The 22,869-nt window shown below is 42.1% G+C and overlaps 1 protein-coding gene across 1 annotated transcript; it reads left to right on the top strand.

Moving 5' to 3' along the window:
* Positions 1 to 130: 130 nt before the first annotated feature.
* On the top strand, positions 131 to 22,714 carry LOC139474981 (5'-nucleotidase domain-containing protein 1-like). The gene is made up of 12 exons (XM_071258185.1): positions 131 to 485; positions 2,757 to 2,848; positions 4,581 to 4,652; positions 5,576 to 5,688; positions 7,559 to 7,641; positions 10,751 to 10,850; positions 11,586 to 11,760; positions 13,598 to 13,686; positions 14,262 to 14,380; positions 20,066 to 20,239; positions 22,165 to 22,336; positions 22,555 to 22,714. Exons 1-12 carry the CDS (start codon positions 210 to 212, stop codon positions 22,644 to 22,646), a joined length of 1,557 nt encoding a protein of 518 aa, XP_071114286.1. The 5' UTR covers positions 131 to 209; the 3' UTR covers positions 22,647 to 22,714.
* Positions 22,715 to 22,869: the final 155 nt, after the last annotated feature.

Below are 22,869 nucleotides of genomic sequence, written 5' to 3'. Positions count from 1 at the left end.
TAACTACATTGACGGTTTAAGCCACACGTAATGAATGAAAGGAAACGCCGTCGATGTTTTTAGAGGCTAACTCCATCTATATAGAGCGTACTTATCTCCCTTACATTGCGGTAAAAACGATCTTGTCTTCCAAATATTGATCGAAGTTCTGTTGTATAATATAACTTCGAATAACAAAATAAATGTTCCAGTAACAAGGCGAATCTTGAATGTTTATTATACGATGTCTATCCAGATGTAGGATAAAAAAAACCTGTTGCCTTTCCTTTGGGACAAATGAATCAGTGACGACACGTCAGCGACAAGGTCAGATCAACAACAATACAAAACACGTGCACAGCGCAGCACGGATATTGACGCTGGCAGCACAGAGACGCACCATGAGCTCGGGCCATCCAAGTACTATTTGTCTGGCGGATTACGATGCCTACGGTTTCGATCTGGACCACACCCTGGCCAAGTATAAACTAGTGGAAGTGTTTAATGTGAGAACCGAGATGTGTGATCTGCTTGTGATGCTTTGCAATTGATTAGCTGGTGATGCTTTGATGAGTTATCTAACAATCAGCCGGTTATCATGGATTTGCTATTTTAACGCGTGACTGCTATAATATTAATTGTGACCAATATATTGTATTTATTTTACTAAGTTTGAGAACAATTATGAATATTTCACAATGATAATATAAATATAATGATCAGTTTGGGGTGGTTTACACTAGATCTATGTAATGTCTAGATTTATGTGTGTATCTGCAGTAAACTATGATTATAACGAACTCGAAGGTACCACAAATTTTAGTTCGTAATGACTGTAGTTCGTTATAAGCATGTATACAGCATTTATACAACAAATGGTCGGGACTAAAAAATAAGTTTGTTATATCGGTCAGTTCGTTATAAGCATGTTCGTTATAAACGTTTATTCTATGTGATAAAGATAATATAGCGTACATACTCTTCTAGTACTAAACATGCTAAAGAAAAAGTGATACCTTGTTTGGTTACATGTAATACCAAGCCTATTTTTTATGAATCAGGTTGTAGAATCATTGTCAATAATGTGTGTGTGTGTGTGTGTGTGTATTAAATTAAATAAATAATTTGTAAAGCACATTTTCCAATTAACAACTGCTCAAATGAGCTTAGACCATGATTGATCTTGTCAAAGGCTTTGAGTGTCTTTTTAAAGTTTGTCAGATTTTCTGTTTTCATATTTTGAGCGAGAGAGAGGGAGGATATTTCATGTGTCGAGTGAAATATGTTTCTCACATCAAGTGACGGGGTGAAAAGAGATATTTTCACGATTGGCGTATCTCCTTTTACCCTGTCACGAGGTGAGAGAAAACATGATATTTCACTCGACACATGGAATATCCTATTCATTATATACTTTTTGTGTAGTTGTCTACAGGAAAATTAAATTATTTCATTACAAATGTAAAACCTTGAAACGTAAATTCTCCCTTCCTAACACACGGGACGGTTCACCACCGCTTGTATTTGTGACTAAAAAAGTAGTTTCGTGTTTGAAAATCTTAAAAAATCTAAACAAAAGTAACCAAAAATATTTAGGGTCATAAAAATTCTGTATTATACATATAAAGATGATTATATACAATATCAACTTTAAGGAAGATAATTTATAGATGTCAACTCCTTTATTATGAGCATGATGAGGAAACACAACGTTTCGGAGCATAGGCTTACTCCTTATTCCTTAATCAGGTGAACTTCATAATAAGAAGTTGACATCCATAAATTCTCTTCCTTATGTGTATCACTTCTAAATGCCATTCAAAGACTTAATATCAAATTTAAGAAAGAATATTCTTGAAAACTATGAAACCGCTTTTGGAAGTGAAAGAATACACGCTGGTCAAGTAACAAAAATGTCACTTTTAAAGTTTGTCCGATTTTCTGTTTCTCAGATTTCTATTGGCAGATTTTGTTTTGTTTTCTAAATTGATTGCATGTATATGCTAAAAAACCGTTGACACGATTCATTTCCTTGGTCCTCAGAGACATGTTACATACCGTATTCAATGTAATTAGCGCCCCGCTCTAATAAGCACCCACAAAGATGTTTGCTAACATATTGGCTAGTGAACAATCCTAATTACAACCCCTTCCGATTGATCAATGTACACAAGACTTATTTATTCCCGTATAATACGCACTCGTGTGTTATATGCACCCTTTATTATGGGCAATTAAATTCTGGAAAAATATATCTGTCGTATATAAACATTTCAGGCTGTCAGTATAACCACGAAATGTAGAATCTTTCAACTGTTTTTTTCACCAAAATAATATTCCAACATATTTTGCTGTTATCTGTTGATTGATAGATGGCCCAGGTTTGAATATAATCAACACTGGTATAAATTACTTACGGCTAAGAAAAGAATTGTTTATTGGGCATTGGCGGATCACTTTTAAATTCTGTGTGTCAATAAAATGGATTTTTAAAGATATTTTTCAAATTTTCCAGTTTATATGAAGCAGTTCTCTGTTGTGTATAGAATAAGGTGCTTGACAACTGACATGGTATTAAACGTCTGGGTTGAGTGTGTGCCAAGTGGTGTTTAATGGTATATGTGGTGAGAAAAACATAAAAAATGTTCCTGCTGCGTCACTTTTGTTTTCAATATAAAATTCCTACCGCCATCTCCTACTGGCCATCCTCACTTGTTGAGAAATATGTACCTTTTGTCAGCCCAATGCATCTAAACAAGTTTTGTATCCTTTTCCAGCTGACATACACGTGTATAACAGATTTCTTGGTGGATAAGAAAGGCTACGATGCCTCCATCAAGTCTGACCTGTTCAAGTACAAGGAGTTTATGTGAGTATCAAAGTCACCCCTCAGTATGTCACAGCATCCTGTGTTCTAGTGGACATACATCTTCCCAAGACAAGGGTGTTAACTGACTATAAAAGTCCAGTCTCCACCCCCTTACTGAACAAGGCTGAAAATTTCCAGGCTCAGCCCAAGCAGCACCAGTTGCTATTCAGAGTTATGTCCCTTCTATGTCCCTCCTACTGACCAATCAGATTTCATCCCTCATATCACTTTCATTTGCTTCAAACAAAATGGCAGCGCCCAGTCAAGACAATCTGATTGATAATCAATGTCTGTTTTGTAATAAAACGGGTGTTACCCTGCAAAGTACATCAAATGAATTGAGCACCTTGATTATAAACCTGAAAAGATTTGCAAAATATCTGTTGATGCCCAGTTGGCTGTGCACATGCATTGCAAATCCTGCAGTCCGACCGAATCTGCACGTTGAAATCCGCGTTGTTTACGACCCAGGTGTCTATTTTGTTACGAAATTGATAAGAGTATGCATAGACATGTTAGTCCAGCCAAAATGTAACTCCAGAATTCCAGCCTTCTGGAAACTGGACTGATATAGTCAGTTATCACCCTTGGCTCGGGAAGATGGTGGACATGGGCAGTGTAGTGCCTGTTTCTCATGTAGCCTCTTTGTCAGAAAATTACTAAGTGGCAAATATTTTGCCAATGCTGTGATAAATTGTCACTGACTCTTTTTATCGGAAATGGTATTCAAAGCATGCTAAGAAATGAAAGAAATATGATACTGTTTTACCAAGGTAACCATGGTTTCTGCCCGTGAACATGATGAGGACTGAGAGCTGAATAGGCCCCTAGTATCCGACTCTTCTGTCTTGTCGTCAGAGCTTTCTGGTCTACTATGGTCATCTCCTTAGCTCCACAGGTTCTCCTTCACTCCTTATATCTCTTCTGACTCGTGAAGATCCTGGCTAGAATAGGTCCTCAGCAACCCATGCTTGCCATAAGAGGCAACTATGCTTGTCGCAAGAGGCGACTAACGGGATCGGGTGGTCAGGCTCGCTGACTTGGTTGATGCTTCTCATCCTATCCCAATTGAGTGGATTGATGCTCAGACTTGATTATATACAGACCACCTTCATATAGCTGTTGTTGAGTGCGGCATTAAACAACAACAAAAAATTATATTTCTTATAAGTTCTCCATGTTATCTCTTATGTTCTCATGTTCTTATCATCCCTCCTTATGTTCATCTCCTCATGACCCCGTTATAACCCCCCCTTTATGTTCATCTCCTCATTGCCTCCTTATGTTCATCTCATGGTCTCCTCATTCCCTCCTTATGTTCATCTCCTCATGACCCCGTTATAACCCCACCTTTATGTTCATCTCCTCATTGCCTCCTTATGTTCATCTCATGGTCTCCTCATCCCCTCCTTATGCTCATCTCCTCATGACCCTCTTATCGTCCACTCCTTATGCTCATCTCCTTGTGGCCGCCTTATGTTCATCTCCTCATGGTCTCCTCATTCCCTCCTTATGTTCATCTCATGGTCTCCTCATCCCCTCCTTATGCTCATCTCCTCATGGCCTTACCATTCCCTCCTTATGATCCCCTCCTTATGTTCATCTCCTCATTCCCTCCTTTTGTTCATCTCCTCATGACCCCCTTATCATCCACTCTTTGTGCTCATCTCCTCGTGGCCACCTTATCATTCCCTCCTTATGTTCATCTCATGTTCTCCTCTCTCTGTTTCAGCTGTAAGGGCCTCTTCCTGGACATGGAGAAGGGACATATTCTCAAGATTGCAGATGATGGCAAGATCCTAAGGTAGTTGTTGTAAAACAAATGTGTGGATTCAGCTTTTCTTACACATGTGTGGGTAGGAAACCCATTTGAAATAACTGGAATCAAACATGTGTAGGATGAAATCCCAGGTCATGAATGGCTACTCCATGGTGATGACCTGAGGTCAGATTTTGACGGACGACTTCCAGAGTGTAATTCATTGATAAGTTATTTTTGCTTCAGTGAAATTCACCTACTTTCTGTCTTGAAACGTTATGGTTTTAGAGTGTTTGTAAATGTTCTAGTTTGCATTATCATCACCTTGATAATCCACAGATGTGGCGGAAACTGTTATTGTGAAGGGTCGCCAGGTCTGAGTAGAAAGCAGTCAGCCAGATGATTGTGTTCCTGCAATTATTGTCTGGGCTGATATCTCCACTTGTGATTGGGAGACCCACTTCATTTTATCAGAAAACATAGAACAACCTCCTCACAACCCTGAATTACAGATTATTTGTCCCGCGGGATATCGTTTGGAAAGTGGCAACACTCCAGACTTGTTGATATTCATTCACTTGTGACAGATCATCTCTAAGTCTTCACACTCATTTGAACCAAAGTTGACACCAAAAAATATCTAAATTTAAAATAATTCCTGAATAGCAAAAGGCACAAGTTGAGAGCACAAGGTTTCAAGAAGAAATATTGAATGATGAATGAGTTATGCAAAACAAAGCGTGATGGATGGAGCATGTTTCTATATCCCCCGTTGTTTTTGTAGGCCTATTTAGCAACATTTTCCAACCAATCAGATTGCTGCAGACCATTTCTTCACTTTATTGTATCAACATTAAAACCTTGTCATAAAAGTCTGATGTTCCCGTTTGTTCGATGTTCCTGTGGAGTCAGGAGAGTCTTATTTTGGTTATCTGATTGAGTGTTGTAATGGAAGCGTATTGTTTCAGAGCCACTCATGGAACAAGGGCTCTGGAGACGGCCGAGGTACAGGCAGCCTATGGAGAGGATCAGATTTGGAAACATGCAGAAACTGTCAAGAAAACAGTTAAAAACTCTAACAGTGGGTTGATTGTTGTTATAAAAATCATAAATCATTGGAGTCCACATGCCTTACATAGTTATGTCCCTTTAGAGTACCAGGATCCACATATTGCACGGGTTATGATCCAGGGTCTGACTATCTTCCTGCTTGTGAGTTTCACCAAAGGGACATCTACATCCTGCATCCCTTCGGTGTTTCCTTCCACATGAAGCTCATGCCATTGAAACAGGCTCACTGACTTGAGTGAGTGAGTGAGTTGGGTTTAACGCTGCTTTTAACAGTATTCCAGTTATATCGTGTCGTGTCAGCTTAATGTGGGAGGAAAGCCCGAAGTGATGCAGGTCTCAGACGTTTACCACTCCGGTGAAACCCACGAGCACGGGTATGGTGCTGACAAACCTAGAAACATAATCGGGGCAAACCGGGATTCGAACCCACAATCATAGGTTTCTGGCGTGTCCCAGGGACGTCACCCGTGCCCCCCACTCACTTGAACATTTGTGAGACTTGACATGATCACCGCCTCCTGTGGTCTAGTGGTAGAGCGTCCGCCCGGAGAGCGGAAGGTCCGGGGTTCGATCCTCGACCGGTCATACCAAAAGACGTTAAAAGATGGTACTTGTTGTTACCCTGTCTGGCGCTCTGTATTAAGGGGCTAAAACAAGGACTGGTTGGCTCGGAGTCAGTATTCTGTGTCTGAGTGGGGTATTTATGTTAAACAGCGGCATGGTATCTCAGTGAGCTAGCACTATAAATCGGCATCAGTCCGTACTAGTACAAGCAGCCACACAAACACACACACACGTACATGCACGTCGCTATATAAGTGCAATAATCTTGGACATGATGTTAAACCCAATTTCACCTCACCTCACCTTGACATGATCCTTGTTCATGCAATCACAACTTCATGTTAGTATTATGTTTGTTGCTTACGTGGCATCTTATTTGACTTAATTCAATCAACGTAAAACGTTTTACCATATGATGGGTAGGTTCCTCGGCAGGATAAAGCCAACGGATAAAAACAATATCCATTGGGGTCATATGCGGATAGAGATGCAAATATCAAAGGTCAAGTTGGGACTACTTTCAGTGTTTATAAACAAACGTGGCGTCGCCCTAGTTATTCGGCGATCGAGTCAGAATTAATCATTGGGAATCTAGATAAACTGAAGGGATATTGCTATCATTATCAAAAGAACTGTCAAATATACTGAAAATCAGTGTCTAACTGTGACATAACTGAGGCATTTTATAAGTTTTGGAAACTTTGGAGATATAAATAAACAGGAATAAACCAAAGCTCACTAAATACAATGTCCAAAAAACAATTGGAAAGTTTTCTTTACAATCCTGCTGCCAGTTGAAGGACACCAGTCTCAGGAGCAAGTTTGATTCAAGTCGTTCAAATAGCACCTTGCTTGTCTGCTAGCTCCTATTTTCTGAGGGCTGATGATTAGCCTAGTGGTTGAAGTGTTCAGTCATCATGCTGAAGGCCTAGGTTGGATTCCTAATATGTACAATGTGTGAAGCCCATTTCTAGTGTCCACCACCTAACATTGCTGGAATATTGGTAAAAGCAGCGTAAAGCCTCACTCACTCTCTCTCCCTCTCTCATTCACTCACTCACTCACTTCATCTTGTATATCGATCAAGTTGCTATTGAATATGTGTATTAAACAGAGTCAATGTCTCAGTTACACACAAGGCACTACTATCAATGTCAACACCGAGGCTGGTAATTTGCATGAGACTGTCACACATACTCCCATTTAGATGAAAAGTTTAGCAGACTTGAGCATAGAATTATTATTCTTTAACTTCAGTGGTGGAAGGGACAGGAAGTTTTGGCTCAAAGTCATTTGGGTTTCTGTTGTATTTTCAGCAACTTTCCGTTTCTTTGAGAACTACTTTGATACTCCAGGCCTTGTTGCCATGGCGAGAATTATTGACATTGAGGAGAAAAAGGTAAGACCATAATTTTGTGTTCCTTTAACTTCACCTGGTTTAGTTTGTGAAAAGTTTGTAACATATACTACTCTGAAGAAAATATAGAACACCAATTCTTCATGTAGCTATAGTTAATCTGGCCATGACAGATATATAGTGACAGCATTTGTCATATGAAAAAAATCAGGTGTTCTTTATCTTGTTTTGAGTCGTATCTTATCATGATAATCACTGATCAAGTCTGACCGTAATCTGTGGATATAACCAATGGCTGTGTTTATGTTTGATATTTTTATTGTCACCAGTGTTTGTTTGTTTGTTTGTTGTTGAACGCCACACCTAGCAATATTCCAGCTATATGATGGTGGTCTGTAAATAATCAAGTTTGGACCAGACAATCCAGTGTTTGACATCATGAGCATTGATACACGCAATTGGGACTGATGACATGCATCAACCAAGTCAGCGAGTCTGACCACCTGATCCCATTAGTCGCCGGATCGTATCACCAGTGTAAAATGTAGATGAGTCGTTGAGGTTTGGGTAATAGGGGTTCAGGTACCCAGGTAGTAAATTTGGACTCCCAAACCTAGTTTCTATACAATCTCATTAAAATCAGATCTTAGTTCTCACTATCGCTAAACAAAGATCTGAGGACATCCCATTATGGGTCACTCCAGAACGACCTTTCATCCGACAAATAAAAGCGTCGCTTACCAGATCATGAAAGTGACAGTCGGAATGCGTTTTATAATCATGCAACGTCGAAAACGTTAACACGTGGTATTCCGTCAAAATTATCGTCTATCTCTCGCTCCCCTGGGATAAACATGTGAACGGAGGAAAGGACGCACAGTACGTGGGGAGCACTGCCATACAATCACAACCATATATTAGACATTCTGGAATGTTCGTTCATTCAGTTTTTTAATTGAGAACTGTGTCAACATACGTCAACATATATGTCAAGCGTAGTCTGAAATGGAATGACTGGCTGATGTTGACTTCTTGTTAGTCGTTTCAGTGGTCAGGTCAAAGTTCGCAAAAGTCGCTCTGACGTGACCCCTAATGGAATGTCCTCAGATCTTTGTTTAGCGGCAGCGAGAACTTAGATTTTATTTTAATGAGATTAAGTTTCTATATAATGTTATTATATGACTCACATACACTTGGCTATAGTATATATATCTTCCAACAGTAGGAGCTATGTGTGTGGAGCAAGTAAATATTCCTCGAAATGACCTCAAACTTAGGCCTCCTTAACAAAAAGAATCCAGAATGGCTATTCCTATAACAGTGGCTTTCAATCCGAGATTCACGCTGAATATAATCATTGGTGTGCCAGCATCATACTGGTGGTGCTCGTGGATTCTGCCAAACTTGCAAAAATCTAAGACTTGCATCACTTCTTGCTTCCTCGCGTTCACTTGCCATGCCGAAAACCCATGTTTGATTCCCCACATGGGTACAATGTTTGAAGCCCATTTATGGTGTCCCCTGCCGTGATATTGTTGAAATATTGCTAAAAGTGGCGTAAAACCATGCTCTTTCACATGCTATGAGATGCTTGAAATGCTTGAAATGCACGAAATTTGTGTAAAACCACTTCCTCCATCACTCATTTTGTTGGTTAATTGAGTTATTTATGAATGCAGTGGAATCAATCTCATTAACATCAAGTCTTAGTTCTTGCTGAACAAAGATCTGATAGCATCCCATTACAGGTCGCGTAAGAACAACGTTTGCAAATGTTTATGACCAATGAAATGACTAACAAGAAGTCAACATTAGCCAATCAGGATTCAGCTTTCTCAACCAATTCAGCACTGGTTTCAACCTGGTGACTTCCATTTTTACGCTTGGAAATGTTTTTTACAAGGTTCTCAATTCCAACTTTGAAAACTGAACAAAAGAACATTCTTGAATGTCTAATAAATGGCCAAGATTGTATGGCAGCACTTGTATGGCTGTCTCTTCTCAAATGTTTATCCCACTGAAGAGATATATGGACCATTGTTTTGAGGGAATCAGTTGTACAGTCCGTACTAAACTGTCAATCAGAATACCCCGTGTTGAACCTTTGTGAGGTTGCATGATCAGAAAACCCATTCTGACTGTCCCATTCTGACTGTCCCATTCTGACTGCAACATTCTGACTGTCCCATTCTGACTGCAACATTCTGACTGTCCCACTCTGACTGTCCCATTCTGACTGTCCCATTCTGACTTTCCCATTCTGACTCCCACATTCTGACTTTCCCATTCTGACTGCCACATTCTGACTGCCACATTCTGACTGTCCCATTCTGACTGCCACATTCTGAAAAACTACTAATACTAGGGGTACAGGTGGCCCAGTGCAAACCAATGGCCCTGTGCAAACCAATGATCATGGTTTTGAATCCTAGTTCGCCCTGCTTGTATTTCTAAGTTTGTCAGCACCATACCCGTGCTCCTGGGTTTCACCAAAGTGGTTAACGTCTGTGACTTGCATCTCTTGGGGCTTTCCTCAAACATTAAGCTGACAAGCCACGATATAACTGGAATACTGTTCAAAGCATAACTCTCTCCAATCTCATTAAAATCAGATCTTAGTTTTCGCTACCACTAAACAAAGATCTGAGGATATCCCATTACGGGTCACGTCAGGACCTTTTGCGAATTTTGACCAACCATTGAAATGACTGACAAGAAATCGACAGTAGCCAATCAGAAGGCAGCTTTCTCAAGCTTTACAACACTCGTTTCAAACTGGTGACGACGCTTAAAAACAAATTTTGACGTATTCTCAATTTAAAAAAATAAAACTGATAAGAAGAACATTCTGTAATTTCTTATAGATGGCCTAGATTGTATGGATATGATCATATAACCCGTAACTGTCGTTCGGAATACCCTCTGTTAAATATTTCGAGCTTGCATGATTAGAAAATACATTCCGGCTGTCACTTTCATGATCTGGTAAGCGAAGCTCTGATTGGTTGGATGTAAGGTCGTTCTGAGTGACCCTTAATGGGATGTTTTTAGATCGTTGTTTTGCAATAGCGAGAACTAAGATCTGATTTTAATGAGATTGAACTCACTCACTTCTAAAATTTGTAGCTCACTATTATTTATTATCTTTCAGATAAAGGACTCCAAATCCACTAAGAGGATAGACTACACACTAATCTGGGGGGATGTATTAGATTCCCTTGTGCATATATATACATATCACAACTTTGCATGTGAGTATTTCCCTTTTACCATGTATAATACATTAGTAATTGTCTCAAAACCTGCAGTTGCAATGTGTGGATTGGAACACAGAAACATTTACTTGCCCCAAAGAACGTGAACAATCATACTTTCCTTAAGAGTAAGCTGGCAAAGTGAGTTTTTTATATCTTGGTCACAACAAATACATGGAAGGAGATTCTGTACACACTTATTAATGATGAAGAAAACAGCTTGTGGGGATCAGTATTTACCTTGTGGTTGTAGCGTCTTGTTGTCAAAGGGAGATAACACCTGATCCATATTTACCCACATTATTTTTTGGTTTTCATATTTGAAATGAATGAGTTGTGAATGACTTATATATATAACTGAGGCCAGTCTCAATTTTCCTATTTATTGAATTGCATAACCATACTGGCAGGAAGTTCAAGAACTAAATTGGATCAGCATTCACTTTTCTCAGGGAGCCTTGGAATTTCATAAAAACCATGATTTGTTCCTGAAAATGCTGGAGAAAAGAAGTTGTCATCAGGTTTTACTAAACAAAATACTTTTCTGACTGGACATACTGGATGACTTGCATTGTAATGGGGTAAAGAAAACCCAAGTAATTATTTCCCGTGAATATTAAATCGTTGGTCCCTGATAACCTAGAAAGACTTAGATGAAAATCAAAAATACGATTAAGTTATTGTGGCCTTAAATGCATAATTTCTTATTTCTCCATTTCATCAATTCTCCAGTGGAAACGGGGGGATTTTTCCCAACTCTAAAGAAAAATCCGAACAAGTATGTTGAGAAATGTAGCGATGACATAAAGAAGTGGCTGCGGTCTCTGAAACAGGACGGACGTTGTGTCTTCCTCCTCACAAGCTCCTTCTCCGACTTCGGCTCCTGTCTACTGGAGACTATTCTAGGGTAAGACTTGCTTTCTACTGGAAACTATTCTAGGGTAAGACTTGCTTTCTAATGGAAACTATTCTAGGGTAAGAACTGCTTTCTACTCGAAACTATTCTAGGGTAAGACTTGCTTTCTACTGGAAACCATTCTAGGGTAAGACTTGCTTTCTACTTGAAACTATTCAAGGGTTAGACATGCTTTCTACTGGAAACTATTCTAGGGTAAGACTTGCTTTCTACTGGAAACTATTCTAGGGTAAGAACTGCTTTCTACTCGAAACTATTCTAGGGTAAGACTTGCTTTCTACTGGAAACCATTCTAGGGTAAGACTTGCTTTCTACTTGAAACTATTCAAGGGTTAGACGTGCTTTCTACTGGAAACTATTCTAGGGTACGAACTGCTTTCTACTGGAAACTATTCTAGGGTACGAACTGATATCAATTGGAGACTAATCTAGGGTACGAACTGCTGGCTACTGGAAACTATTCTAGGGTAAAACTTGCTTTGTACTGGAAACTATTCTAGGGTACGAACAGCTGGCTACTGGAAACTATTCTAGGGTACAAACTGCTGGGTACCGTAAATTATTCTAGGGTACGAACTGCTATCTACTGGAGACTATTCTAGGGTGCGAACTGCTGACTACTGGAAACTATCCTAGGGTACAAACTGATATCTACTGGAAACTTTTCTAGGGTACAAACGGCTGGCTACTGGAAACTATTCTAGGGTAAGAACTGCTTTCTACTGGAAACTATTCTAGGGTAAGACTTGCTTTCTACTGGAAACCATTCTAGGGTAAGACTTGCTTTCTACTTGAAACTATTCAAGGGTTAGAGCTGCTTTCTACTGGAAACTATTCTAGGGTACGAACTGCTTTCTACTGGAAACTATTCTAGGGTACGAACTGATATCAATTGGAGACTAATCTAGGGTACGAACTGCTGGCTACTGGAAACTATTCTAGGGTAAGAACTGCTATCTACTGGAAACTATTCTAGGGTAAGAACTGCTATCTACTGGAAACTATTCTAGGGTAAGGACTGCTATCTACTGGAGACTTTTCTAGGGTAAGAACTGCTGACTATGGGAAACTATTCTAGGGTAAGAACTGCTGACTATTGGAAACTATTCTAGGGTACGAACTGCTATCTACTGGAAACTATTCTAGGGTAAGAACTGCTGACTACTGGAGACTATTCTAGGGTACGAACTGCTATCTACTGGAGACTATTCTAGGGTAAGAACTGATGACTACTGGAAACTATTCTAGGGTAAGAACTGCCATCTACTGGAAACTATTCTAGGGTAAGAACTGCTGACTACTGGAGACTATTCTAGGGTACGAACTGATGACTACTGGAAACTATTCTAGGGTAAGAACTGCTGGCCACCGGAAACTATTCTAGGGTAAGAACTGCTGACTATGGGAAACTATTCTAGGGTACGAACTGTTTTCTACTGGAGACTATTCTAGGGTAAAACCTCCTTTGCGATGTCCTTGAAAGTGCCCAATGAAAGATACTGTTGAAATTATCATACCCCTACCTCCCCAAATATTTACCTGTAGCTACACCAAGGTATGTCAACTGAAAATGTAATTGGTTAAACGTTATCACTCAGTGGACATGAACAAGTCAAGTTTCCCTTTCTTTGCAATTTTAGAATACAGTTGCAGTAGGTTTCATGTTTTAAATGAAATACATTTAACACATAATAGCTTGCCTGCTAGCAAAACCTTGACTTTCAGCTTCCAGGTTAAAAATTTGGATTGTTCATTATATGGGTAATGTTGTCAACCAACACTGCACATTGTTTTATTTTTACTCATGTTCCTGTCTACTGTGTTGCAGCGATGACTGGGAATCGTATTTTGACATCAACATATTTTATGCAAGAAAACCATCTTTCTTCACTGACAGGCATGCTTTTCAACGAATAGGTAAGAAATGCTGTACAGTCGAACTTCGTGTCAAACCTGGTTATGTCAAATTTCGGAACCTAAGTATCCAAATTAAGTGTAACATTGTCTTGTATCCATGTCGGGAATCGAACCCGGGTCTTCTGCGTGATGAGCGAACGCTTTAACCACTAGGCTACCCGACCTTCCCCAGCATTCTGGAGAAGATGTGGAAATAAGAATAGTAAATAAAGACTTGTATATGTTTGAGTAAAGACAAAACTTCAGTGTACGCATGATTTGATCGTTTCATAAGAGACCATATATCTATTATATAAAATTTTATAGGATGGCTTGGATTTCAAAAGCACAGGAAATTTTCCCCAACCAGTGGGGGTGAAAATGAGAGTGACGAGTACACTGGCTTGGTCATGTGTTTCCGGTGTACATGCGAAGGCCAGGGGTGTGTTCGGGTGAGCTGTTTTAATGCTCTCACTGTTCACAGTTCAGAAACTTTCCACTACCTTTCCCAAATAGAGATTAGCAATCAGTATGAGTCAGGATATGTTTAATGATATTTTTACTCTATAAATAAATATATGTTTGATATTTTACAGAAAAACACAGTGTAAAGGAACCAACAACGAATCTGGTGAAAGGTGGTTTCTATTACCGTGGCAACGAAAGAGAGCTGACAAAGTTTATAGCCACTCTGACTGGAAAAGAGAATCCAAAGGTTTGCTGTTAATAAAATACTTGGAAAAATGGAAGCACTACCATAATATGTATCATTTCCTGAAAGAGCAATTCTTTGTCGACAAAAAATCGCTAAAAAGATCGATAATCAGAATGTCAACATTTTAGGAAGTGGTATTTATAATATTAATGGGCATTTCATTGTGTATTATTGAGAAAATTGGCAAGTGCCTTAAATATGGAACAGCCACAACTGTCTAGGGTGCCCTGGATAGCTGTGGGTGGTACGTCATTGCTGAGAATGACCCTTGTTGACGACCAACACCTTTGTAGGACATTTATGCATCTACTGTCAGATGTTGAATAATGATTAGAACTGCAGCTCCTGTTTTTGACAAGTTGTGTTTTTAACAAGTCGCGAGTGGCATGTTGCAAGTGCATTGTGCACATGCTTTGCACGTCAGAAGCACTAGCAAACATGCACATCTTAGTAATGCATAGCTGTTTGTGTCTTTACCAAAATTATTTTGCCAGTTGGATTTGCAGTCTCGCGACAGTGATTAAGATTTTCCGGTGATGTTTAACTTTCTGCCAGATGTATACTTCTCAAGGCACTGCTTTATCATGTAAGGTTGCATGCGTATAATTTTCTAAAGCTTGTACTGTTTTAGATAGGGAGTAGGGACTCATTTGAACCATATTGCAAGACTGTTCAATGTGCCAGACCTCGATGTAAGGAGAGTTACCTCCCTTGGACTGTCTGTTTTACATACTGGACCAGTGCATGCATGTCTCATGATAAGTAATGCGTTCACATAGCGAGTGCATTGAGATTTGTTATCAAGCTGTATTACTATTTTATTTCCTGTCTGCTGTGTAATGAACTGAGGTGTGTGTATACATATAGCGTAAAATATGGACAATATTTATGAAATTTGTTGCGCTCAATTTTGGTTGGCATTTTTTTCAGTGTTTTCAGCAATAAATTTCCATAGCTATGTAGGATTGTAATATTTAATATCGCATGAAACTACATATATAACTTGAAGCCGTTACTTGACAATATGTTTGAGGTGGTGTTTTATGATTGGGGTTTGATGATTATATTTGACTCCTTAAATATTCAAGTTTAATTGTGTCATGTGCGTGTTGTGTATGTGCTGGTTGTGTGTGTGCTGGTTGTGTGTGTGCTGGTTGTGTGTGTGCTGGTTGTGTGCGTGCTGGTTGTGTATGTGCTGGTTGTGTGTGTGCTGGTTGTGTGCGTGCTGGTTGTGTGCGTGCTGGTTGTGTGCGTGCTGGTTGTATATGTGCTGGTTGTGTGTGTGCTGGTTGTGTGCGTGCTGGTTGTGTGCGTGCTGGTTGTGTGTGTGCTGGTTGTGTGTGTGCGTGTTGTGTGTGTGCTGGTTGTGTGTGTGCTGGTTGTGTGTGTGCTGGTTGTGTGTGTGCTGGCTGTGTGTGTGCTGGTTGTGTGTGTGCTGGTTGTGTGTGTGCTGGTTGTGTGCGTGCTGGTTGTGTATGTGCTGGTTGTGTATGTGCTGGTTGTGTGTGTGCTGGTTGTGTGCGTGCTGGTTGTGTGCGTGCTGGTTGTGTGCGTGCTGGTTGTGTGCGTGCTGGTTGTGTGCGTGCTGGTTGTGTGCGTGCTGGTTGTGTGTGTGCTGGTTGTGTGTGTGTGCTGGTTGTGTGTGTGTGCTGGTTGTGTGTGTGCTGGTTGTGTGTGTGCGTGTTGTGTGTGTGCTGGTTGTGTGTGTGCGTGTTGTGTGTGTGTGCTGGTTGTGTGTGTGCTGGTTGTGTGCGTGCTGGTTGTGTGCGTGCTGGTTGTGTGCGTGCTGGTTGTGTGCGTGCTGGTTGTGTGCGTGCTGGTTGTGTGCGTGCTGGTTGTGTGTGTGCTGGTTGTGTGTGTGCTGGTTGTGTGTGTGCTGGTTGTGTGTGTGCTGGTTGTGTGTGTGCTGGTTGTGTGTGTGCTGGCTGTGTGTGTGCTGTGTGTGCTGGTTGTGTATGTGCTGGTTGTGTATGTGCTGGTTGTGTGCGTGCTGGTTGTGTGCGTGCTGGTTGTGTGCGTGCTGGTTGTGTGCGTGCTGGTTGTGTGCGTGCTGGTTGTGTGCGTGCTGGTTGTGTGCGTGCTGGTTGTGTGTGTGCTGGTTGTGTGTGTGTGCTGGTTGTGTGTGTGTGCTGGTTGTGTGTGTGCTGGTTGTGTGTGTGCGTGTTGTGTGTGTGCTGGTTGTGTGTGTGCGTGTTGTGTGTGTGTGCTGGTTGTGTGTGTGCTGGTTGTGTGCGTGCTGGTTGTGTGCGTGCTGGTTGTGTGCGTGCTGGTTGTGTGCGTGCTGGTTGTGTGTGTGCTGGTTGTGTGTGTGCTGGTTGTGTGTGTGCTGGTTGTGTGTGTGCTGGTTGTGTGTGTGCTGGTTGTGTGTGTGCTGGCTGTGTGTGTGCTGGTTGTGTGTGTGCTGGTTGTGTGTGTGCTGGTTGTGTGCGTGCTGGTTGTGTATGTGCTGGTTGTGTATGTGCTGGTTGTGTGCGTGCTGGTTGTGTGCGTGCTGGTTGTGTGCGTGCTGGTTGTGTGCGTGCTGGTTGTGTGCGTGCTGGTTGTGTGCGTGCTGGTTGTGTGTGTGCTGGTTGTGTGTGTGCTGGTTGTGTGTGTGCTGGTTGTGTGTGTGCTGGTTGTGTGTGTGCTGGTTGTGTGTGTGCTGTGTGTGCTGGTTGTGTATGTGCTGGTTGTGTATGTGCTGGTTGTGTGTGTGCTGGTTGTGTGTGTGCTGGTTGTGTATGTGCTGGTTGTGTATGTGCTGGTTGTGTGTGTGCTGTGTGTGCTGGTTGTGTATGTGCTGGTTGTGTGTGTGCTGGTTGTGTGTGTGCTGGTTGTGTGTGTGCTGGTTGTGTATGTGCTGGTTGTGTGTGTGCTGGTTGTGTGTGTGCTGGTTGTGTGTGTGCTGGTTGTGTATGTGCTGGTTGTGTATGTGCTGGTTGTGTGTGTGCTGTGTGTGCTGGTTGTGTATGTGCTGGTTGTGTGTGTGCTGGTTGTGTATGTGCTGGTTGTGTATGTGCTGGTTGTGTATGTGCTGGTTGTGTGTGTGCTGGTTGTGTGTGTGCTGGTTGTGTGTGTGCTGGTTGTGTATGTGCTGGTTGTGTATGTGCTGGTTGTGTGTGTGCTGTGTGTGCTGGTTGTGTATGTGCTGGTTGTGTGTGTGCTGGTTGTGTGTGTGCTGGTTGTGTGTGTGCTGGTTGTGTGTATGTGCTGGTTGTGTATGTGCTGGTTGTGTGCGTGCTGGTTGTGTGCGTGCTGGTTGTGTATGTGCTGGTTGTGTGCGTGCTGGTTGTGTGTGTGCGTGTTGTGTGTGTGCTGGTTGTGTGTGTGCTGGTTGTGTGTGTGCTGTGTGTGCTGGTTGTGTATGTGCTGGTTGTGTGTATGTGCTGGTTGTGTGTGTGCTGGTTGTGTGTGTGCTGGTTGTGTATGTGCTGGTTGTGTGTGTGCTGTGTGTGCGTGCTGGTTGTGTATGTGCTGGTTGTGTGTGTGCTGTGTGTGTGTGCTGGTTGTGTATGTGCTGGTTGTGTGCGTGCTGGTTGTGTATGTGCTGGTTGTGTGTGTGCTGGTTGTGTATGTGCGTGTTGTGTGTGTGCTGGTTGTGTATGTGCTGGTTGTGTGTGTGCTGGTTGTGTGTGTGCTGGTTGTGTGTGTGCTGGTTGTGTGTGTGCTGGTTGTGTATGTGCTGGTTGTGTGCGTGCTGGTTGTGTGTGTGCTGGTTGTGTATGTGCTGGTTGTGTATGTGCTGGTTGTGTGCGTGCTGGTTGTGTGTGTGCTGGTTGTGTGTGTGCTGGTTGTGTATGTGCTGGTTGTGTGTGTGCTGGTTGTGTGTGTGCTGGTTGTGTGTGTGCTGGTTGTGTGTGTGCTGGTTGTGTATGTGCGTGTTGTGTATGTGCTGGTTGTGTATGTGCTGGTTGTGTATGTGCTGGTTGTGTGTGTGCTGGTTGTGTGTGTGCTGGTTGTGTGTGTGCTGGTTGTGTGTGTGCTGGTTGTGTATGTGCGTGTTGTGTGTGTGCTGGTTGTGTATGTGCTGGTTGTGTGTGTGCTGGTTGTGTGTGTGCTGGTTGTGTGTGTGCTGGTTGTGTGTGTGCTGGTTGTGTGTGCTGGTTGTGTATGTGCTGGTTGTGTGTGTGCTGGTTGTGTGTGTGCTGGTTGTGTGTGTGCTGGTTGTGTATGTGCGTGTTGTGTATGTGCTGGTTGTGTGTGTGCTGGTTGTGTATGTGCTGGTTGTGTATGTGCTGGTTGTGTGTGTGCTGGTTGTGTGTGTGCTGGTTGTGTGTGTGCTGGTTGTGTGTGTGCTGGTTGTGTGTGTGCTGGTTGTGTGCGTGCTGGTTGTGTATGTGCTGGTTGTGTGTGTGCTGGTTGTGTATGTGCGTGTTGTGTATGTGCTGGTTGTGTGTGTGCTGGTTGTGTGTGTGCTGGTTGTGTGTGTGCTGGTTGTGTATGTGCGTGTTGTGTATGTGCTGGTTGTGTGTGTGCTGGTTGTGTATGTGCTGGTTGTGTGTGTGCTGGTTGTGTGTGTGCTGGTTGTGTGTGTGCTGGTTGTGTGTGTGCTGGTTGTGTGTGTGCTGGTTGTGTGCGTGCTGGTTGTGTATGTGCTGGTTGTGTGTGTGCTGGTTGTGTGTGTGCTGGTTGTGTGTGTGCTGGTTGTGTGTGTGCTGGTTGTGTGTGTGCTGGTTGTGTGTGTGCTGGTTGTGTGTGTGCGTGTTGTGTGTGTGCTGGTTGTGTGCGTGCTGGTTGTGTATGTGCGTGTTGTGTATGTGCTGGTTGTGTGTGTGCTGGTTGTGTATGTGCTGGTTGTGTGTGTGCTGGTTGTGTGTGTGCTGGTTGTGTGTGTGCTGGTTGTGTGTGTGCTGGTTGTGTGTGTGCTGGTTGTGTGTGTGCTGGTTGTGTGTGTGCGTGTTGTGTGTGTGCTGGTTGTGTATGTGCTGGTTGTGTGTGTGCTGGTTGTGTGTGTGCTGGTTGTGTGTGTGCTGGTTGTGTGTGTGCTGGTTGTGTGTGTGCTGGTTGTGTGTGTGCTGGTTGTGTGTGTGCGTGTTGTGTGTGTGCTGGTTGTGTGCGTGCTGGTTGTGTATGTGCTGGTTGTGTGTGTGCTGGTTGTGTGTGTGCTGGTTGTGTGTGTGCTGGTTGTGTGTGTGCTGGTTGTGTGTGTGCGTGTTGTGTGTGTGCTGGTTGTGTGCGTGCTGGTTGTGTATGTGCTGGTTGTGCGTGCTGGTTGTGTGTGTGCTGGTTGTGTATGTGCTGGTTGTGTATGTGCTGGTTGTGTATGTGCTGGTTGTGTATGTGCTGGTTGTGTATGTGCGTGTTGTGTGTGTGCTGGTTGTGTGTGTGCTGGTTGTGTGTGTGCTATGAGAGGATGCAGTGAGGGTGAGGACTTTTGGGCCTCGTCAAAAAGTGTTGTTTATTCATCACTCTACTGAACTTTCATTAATCAAAGTGACAAGCAGACAACTACATTTTCCTCCAGAATAGAGGATTGTGCTGTTCAGATCAGTGTTGGTGAATCATGCAGGAAGCCGCATCGTCACATCACATCATTTTAAGCCATACCAAGAGGCCAGCCACTTTTTTGGGGCCTACGTGCAACTCCATAACCATGGTAACCATTCACAGATACAATCTGACAGTAATATTTAAGTCTCTCATTTATGTATCTTATTTGTTTTGAAGACTTTCATGCATTTTTTTAAATATTTTTTTTTGTTTCAGATTGTTTATTTTGGAGACAACATCTGCGCCGATTGTTTCCCGTCTAAGATGTACGCGGACTGGGACACGGTACTGCTGCTGGAGGAGATGGACGCGGAAGGATATGCATGTGAGGATGGGACTGTACAACAGGAGGATGAGCCGTCACAAAAGAAACGGCGACGAGGAATAGAGGTGAATATAGATCCTGTATTTTTCTGTATATTCAGGGATAGACGTTTAGTTGTTTTTCAGGTGTGCCACAGGCCACTGGTAATGATGTTCAGATGTGCCCTTGGGAATCCGTCTCATTAAACTCAGATCTTACTGCTTACTTCCACGAAACAAAGATCTGAGGACATCCCTCTACAGGTCACATCAGAAGGACATTTCGCGAACTTTGACCAACCAATAAAATTACTAAAAAGAAGTAAACTTTAACCAGTCAGAAAGTAGTTTTCTCGAGCTTTACAGCACTAGTTTCAAACTGCCGACTTCCTACTTCAGACTACGGTTGAAAAATATTGATTCAAAACTTTAAAATTGAACAAATGAAATTCTGGAATGTGTAATAGATGGCCGAGATTGTATGGTAGTACTTCCCATGGCCTATGGAAAATCTCTCCGGTTCAAATTTTTATCCCGTTCAAGCGAGAAATAGATGATGATTTCGATGGAATGAGCCTGTAACTGTCGTTCGGAATACCCCCTTGTTGGCCTTATCGAGGTTCATGATTAGAAAACACATTCTGACTGTCACTTTCCTGATGTGGCTCTGAGAAGCTGTGATTGATCGGATGGAAGCTCATTCTGACATGACCTGTAATGGGATGTCCTCAGGTCATAGTTTAGCAGTAGCAAGAACCAATATCTGATTTTAATGACCTTGTTAGGAACTCAAGGGTGCCACCTTGAACAATAATTTTGATAGATCTTTGAAGTCGGCAAATGTCGTGTTGTCACCGTGAGCGGGCTTGGCTCTTCCCATTCAATAAAATTACTAAAACCCTCTGAGTCATGTCAGTGTCAGAATACTGATTATTATCCCCCACCACGGAGTTAGTCCGTCTGTCCGTTCGCTTCTCAAAGGGGACAATTTTCGAAAAACTATTCAAGTCAAAGAAAGGAACTTTTACATGCTGATGTAATTGGTCATGATTTAAAATGAGTTTGGAACTTATGGCCCTTGCATAGTGCATACTGCATGAAATGGGGACCAATTTTCTCAATTGGTCCTGTAAATTATTTTTACAGAGTTACATCCCTTGATCCATGTTATTTTTACTTTGTGCATAGTGTGTGCAATGGGGACAAGTTTTCTCAGAAACTACTGAAGTTAGCTTATCTAAGAAACACTTGTGAAGACTGAGTTCGAAAAATTTGTCTTGTAAATTATATAATTACAGAGTTACATCCCTTGATCCATGTTATTTTACTTAGTGCATGGTGTCTGCAATGGGGACAAGTTTTCTCAGAAACTACTGAAGTTAGCTGAGAGTTATTTTTTCCAGAAAAGGGTCGTCCTTAATGTGTATTTATTTCACGCTAAATATTTTTTTCTGATGATATAAGGCGAGCCAAGGGTCTGGCTCTTTTTAAGGCTTTATAGGACTCTTTTTTTAAAGTTTTTGTTCATTATTATATGAACAAAAAAAATTCTCATGTGCCCCCTGGCTGGGGATAGTGGTAATGTTGTTTTCTTGTTGTTTTTTGAGTCCAGCTGTCCATGAGGTATGTTTTTAGGTTCACGTTCCACCTGGTGCTCCAGTTTACGTTTGTGGAAGTACATTCATCACTGGCTTTGTTTTCCATATTGGCTAACAACTATGATTCCAAAGTGTGCCCTCCAGGCACAAGGAACATATTTTGACAGCATTCCAGTTGTAACTGTGTCTTTGGCACTGTAATACATGGAATTTCCAACCTGATGTTGGCATGTGCCCAGATCGATTGTGAGAATTATAGGGACAATTCAAACCCAGAATCCTGGTGGGGCAAATTTTCTGGATCTCATGGGAAGTACTTGTTAATTATTTGTGTCTGTTTTCAATTTTCTCTGCTCGCAGCATTTTGACATAAGACAGGATGAAACAACTGACGGAGTTTGCTTACTTTTCCAGCACAGTTCTCTGGTGACCCATGAGGAAATGGAGTACTTGATCTCGGATGTATGGGGGCCCTTCCTGTATCACGGGCCAGAGGGGGCCTCAGACAAGGTGATGAACACGTTGTGGGGGAGCGTCATCAGCCAGTACAGCGACATCACGGTCCCCAGTCTGGAGTACCTGGCGGGTACGTTAAGTTGTCTCTGCCATTTTCAGTTCCATGATTTTTAAAGCGGGATTCTGAATTTATCCATGTAGGTTTCAGCTAAGTGGTAAACGTCGGAGACCTGCATCACTTTGGGCTTTCCTCCCACATTAAGCTGACATGCTGTGATGTAACTGAAATACTGTTTAAAGGGGCGTTAGACCGAACTTACTTACAACTTTGAATGATTTTATTCTCAGGTGTGCCACTGGACCACAAATTTGAATCTTTTGGTGCCAAGAGTGACGCCACGGGGGGCTTCCATCCTGGCAAACCTGCATCCTTGCTCTGATCAACTGAATGCCGTTTGATACTCAGGATATATCAAACTACCTACATCTTCAAATACCCATATACTGAATCATCAAATACCACTGTCCAACCTGCATCCTCAAATACCATGTATATGGACCCATATCCATCCTGAATTCACAGCTACTGGTACATGTTACATTGAACCATTTCCATGAATACTTCAATACCAAGTCTCCACATTGCACCTTGGAATACCAGGT

This window comes from Haliotis cracherodii, unplaced genomic scaffold, assembly GCF_022045235.1.
Source record: "Haliotis cracherodii isolate W230 unplaced genomic scaffold, xgHalCrac1.p SCAF_3, whole genome shotgun sequence".
NCBI classification, from domain to species: Eukaryota; Metazoa; Mollusca; class Gastropoda; order Lepetellida; family Haliotidae; genus Haliotis; species Haliotis cracherodii.
Note: the sequence above shows the minus strand (reverse complement) of the source record. Positions and strands in the feature narration are given on the sequence as shown.